Genomic DNA, 4,368 nt, shown 5'->3' with positions numbered 1-4,368 from the left:
TCCAGTTTTGGGCTCCACAGTTCAAAAAGGATGTGGAGAAGCTTGAGAGAGTCCAGAGAAGAGCCACGCACATGATCAGAGGTCAGGGAAGCAGTGCCTACGATGACAGGCTGAGAGCCCTGGGGCTCTTTAGTCTGGAAAAGCGCAGGCTCAGGGGTGATCTGATGGCCACCTACAAGTTTATCAGGGGTGACCACCAGTATCTGGGGGAACGTTTGTTCACCAGAGCGCCCCAAGGGATGACGACTAGGTCGAATGGTCATAAACTACTTCAAGACCGTTTCAGGCTGGACATAAGGAAGAATTTCTTCACTGTCCGAGCCCCCAAGGTCTGGAACAGCCTGCCACCGGAGGTGGTTCAAGCACCTACACTGAACACCTTCAAGAGCAAACTGAATGCTTCTCTTGCTGGGATCCTATGACCCCAGCTGACTTCCTGCCCTTTGGACTCGATGATCTTCCGAGGTCCCTTCCAGCCCTAATGTCTATGAAATCTATGAAAGAGTGCCGAGGGAGCTGGCTGAGGTCCTTGCAGGACCCCCTTGGCAAAACTTTTCCAAATCTTGTGCCGCTCAGGGGAGATCCCTGAGGATTGGAAGAGGGCTAATATTGGGCCCATCTTCAAGAAGGGGAAGAGGGAGGACCTGGGCAACTATAGTCCAGTCAGTCTAACCTCTAGCCCAGGGAAAAATCCTAGAAAAAACAACTCATCAAGGAGTCAACAGGTGATATGCTCGTGGAGGGTAGGATCCTGAACAACAGCCAGCATGGCTGTCATGCGTAGGTCTGGTCTTACTTGGTTATAGAAGGAGATGCGGTTGGTATCTCATCACCTGTACAAGGGAGAGAAGGCTGACATCATACACTTAGACTTCCAAAAGGCCTTTGATCCAATATCCAATGTTATCTTTGTGGGGAAATTGGAAGATTGCGGGTTTAACTGCTCAATGGTTAAGTGGGTAGGAAACTGGCTGTGAGGTAGGACCCAGAGAGTTTTTATGAACGGATCTGTGCTGTCCTGGCGATGAAGTGGCCAGTGGTGTCCCTCAGGGGTCTGTGCTTGGTCCAGTGATTTTCAACATCTTTATCAATGATTTGACTGTGGGAGCATGAACAGCTCACTGGCCAAATCTGCAGACAACACCAAGTTACAGGGGAGCATGGTCACCCCTGAAGACAGGCTGTGGATTCAGGCAGACCTGGACAGGCTGGAGAGTTGGGCGAATTGGAACCAGATGAAGTTCAACACTGAGAAGTGTAAGGTCCTGCACCTTGGTGCAAACAATCCCCAATACACTTACAGGCTCGGTGGTGCCAATTTGACTAGCACCATGACCAAAAGGGATCCAAGGGCAACAACTGACCATTGCATGAACGTGAGCCCTCAATGCGATGTGGTAGCCACCAGGGCAAACAATACTCTGGTACGCATCAATCGATGCATCTCATGCAAAACCAAGGACGTGATTTTTCCGCCGTACTCGGCACTGGGGAGACCACAGCTGCAGTACTGTGTCCGGTTCTGGGCGCCGCACTTCAACAAGGATGTGGAAAAACCGAGGAGGGTCCAGAGAAGAGCCACCCGTATGATCAGAGACTTGCAAGGCAGACCGTACAAGAAGAGGTTGAGGGACTGGGGCCTCTTCAGCCTGAAGAAGAGGAGGAGGCTGAGAGGGGACTTGGTAGCAGCTTACCACTACATCAAGGGCTCAGTGAACACTTGTTCACTAGGGCACTCTTGGGGAAAGCCACAAACTCCTGGAAGAGCATTTTAGGCTCAACTCTAGGAAAAACTTCACAGTCAGGGTGTCCAGACAGTGGTAGAAGCTCCCTCCATAGGTGGTGCAATCACCTTGGACATCTTCAACAGGTAACTGGATGGTCACCTGACCCCAGCTGGCTTTCCTGCCTGGTGCACGGGCCTGGATCCGATGATCTTGCAAGGTCCCTTCCACCCCCCAACAATCTATGAAACGAAAAGGGAAGAGCTGCTTTTCTCCATAGCTTTCAATTTCAGGGAATGGGAACAACACCTGCCTGGACACATTACAGCACAATGTGCTGTGTTTGAGGTCAGCACAGAGCAGGTCTGCAGATCCCCCCGGCACTCTGCACTTGCAGCATTTCTGAGAGCGGAGTAGAGTGGAGGGGACAGCCACAACCCACCTGGCACGAGGTCCTCCGATCTGGAGATTTTCCAACGGTCCTCATCATCACAGACCCAGAGCTCCACCTGTCCTTGCTGGATGCTGCAGATTAAGGCAGGTGTGGGACCTCGATATCCTGTTTGGGGCAGTGGTTAAAGAGGGTTAGTGACTGGGTATTGGATGCAGAATAACCACATGGGATTTGGGGGAAGGGATCTTAAGAACTCAAGGTTTCTACTAGGGCCTTGACAGACAAGCCAGGACGGGCATTTAGGCTGGAAGAGAAGGCATCGCAGGGGGAAGCAGAGCATAGTCCTTATCACCCAGGTGGTGGACAGACAGTCAGAGGAAACAAAGCACCAACCACTCCCTGGTATAGAAAGTGCATCAAACTGACAGTCACCAGGGACAGGCATGGAGATGCAGCGATTCGTGATGTACTAGGGGGCAGAAAGATAAAGCTTTTACTGTTTAAAAGGTACCAGAAAGAAGAGCTATTGGGCCCACACAGGGGTGGATAACATTCATCTTATCACAGTGTAATTCCAGGCAAAGGATTGGAAGTTAACTTCTTCTCAGTTAAGTTTTACAGCGAGGACTTGTGGCAGTGAAGAGCATCCATGACAGGTGGCTGACAACGAGACTTTTTTCTGGGAGAGAGGGTAAAGTCAGCATCATCAGGGCATAGGAGAGGATGATTTTAGAGCAATTGTAGCTGCAACTGAGCAATGCTCCCACCAATGGGACGATCATCCAACGAGGGGAGATGAGCGCACAGGTCGGCAAATACTGCAGGGTTTAAACACGAAGTTCCTGGGACTCATGGACATGGACAAAAGGAGGCAGAAGGACACACGTTTCACAGCATGTGAAAGGGCACAATGTAGAAATGGTCTATGTCGTCCTTGTTGAGCTAGAGAAAGCATTTAAGCACTTCCCTAAGGAAATCCTCTGGGAGAAAGGGAGAAAAAAGGAAGCAAGAGAAAAGCAAACTGATCTACTGAAACATAAGTACTGTCAACCCTGCGCAGAAGCCAGAACAATCCCCTGTATTAGAGATCCTCTGGAAATAAAAACTGCTTTTCACTAGCTCCTGCACCTAGCCCACCTCTCTTATCACAGTGACGGTTGTCTGATCGGCAGAGGGGCTTTAGGAGGAGGAGAAGAACGCTTTTGAGAATGGCAGACTAAGCTTCAGAGCACAGGTCTTTACAGAAATACAGCAAAGCCAGAGAGGGAGTTGTTAGGAAGGAAATGGACAGAAGCTTCCTGTGACCCCTGGTAGAAGCACCTGGGTAACATCACGGGTCCACGTGTCACTAGAGGAAGTGTTAAGGAAATGCATCATCCAGGTGTTGAAGAGGCAGAGACCTCCATGAACTTCTCCTGGGTCATAACCACAGGAGGAGAAATGGGGTTTAGAGATCACAGAATTGAGAACGCTTGGATTATTCAATGCGTTTGGACAGGACATGCTAGTGTCCTGAGAAAAAAGATGGAAGAAGAAAGAAGAAAAATAATTTCCAAGAGCTGTTAGTGAATTCACGCACAATAAATTGAAGACGATATGAATGTGCTGAGAAGGCAAAGGGAGATAGTGTTGCCAAGGAACTGCTGAAATTGGATGCACGGGCAGTTGCAAGAATGGGAAGACACAAGTGAAGGCGGCTGGATCAAATGAAGGAGGATCTATCAAATAGGAAGCGTGAGAGCAATGTGATCACCGACAGAGCAGTGGGGAGGAAGCGGATTGAAACCACCAGGGAGAAGTGCGTGAGGAGGAGACTGTTGAAACACAGGAAAAAGAGACAATAAATGTCAGAGTCCGCATAGCACCAACCAGGGGGAAGCAAGAACCAGAGCCTTACCCAGGGAAACGAGGGCTTGGTAAGTCTTCAGCATCTGGTCCCAGTAAAGCACCTTGTCTTCATCTTCCAGCAGCTCCCACTCCTCCCGCGTGAAATACACTGCCACGGCCTCAAACACCTCCCGGAGCTGCGGGCACAAGCGTTGCACCATTAGGAAGAACTTCTTCACAGTTCGAGTGGCCAAGGTCTGGCATGGGCTCCTAAGGGAGGTGGTGCTCTCCTCTGCCCTGCGGGTCTTCAAGAGGAGGTTAGATAGGCATCTCGCTGGGGTCATCTAGACCCAGCACTCTTTCTTGCCTATGCAGGGGGTCGGACTCGATGATCTATTGAGGTCCCTTCCCACCCTAACATCT

The 4,368-nt window shown here is 50.3% G+C and overlaps 1 protein-coding gene and 1 pseudogene across 1 annotated transcript in view; one reads left to right on the top strand and one right to left on the bottom strand.

Annotated features, from left to right (window-relative positions):
• LOC106721813 (zinc finger protein 501-like) overlaps nucleotides 1-4,064 on the bottom strand; it is an 8,545-nt gene extending 4,481 nt beyond the window's left edge. The window contains exons 1-2 of the mRNA XM_025194260.1: nucleotides 4,016-4,064; nucleotides 2,167-2,283 (exon numbers count right to left, since the gene is read on the bottom strand). Coding sequence (XP_025050045.1) covers nucleotides 2,167-2,283; nucleotides 4,016-4,049 — 151 coding nt within the window. The 5' untranslated portion in view covers nucleotides 4,050-4,064. The remainder of the gene's footprint in view (nucleotides 1-2,166; nucleotides 2,284-4,015) is intronic.
• The window catches only part of LOC106723127, a 216,340-nt pseudogene that overhangs the window by 51,445 nt on the left and 160,527 nt on the right, over nucleotides 1-4,368 (top strand).

This window comes from Alligator sinensis, unplaced genomic scaffold (genome assembly GCF_000455745.1).
Source record: "Alligator sinensis unplaced genomic scaffold, ASM45574v1 scaffold968_1, whole genome shotgun sequence".
NCBI lineage: Eukaryota > Metazoa > Chordata > Crocodylia > Alligatoridae > Alligator > Alligator sinensis.
The sequence above is the reverse complement of the archived record's forward strand: the minus strand, read 5'-3'. Positions and strand labels throughout refer to the sequence as shown.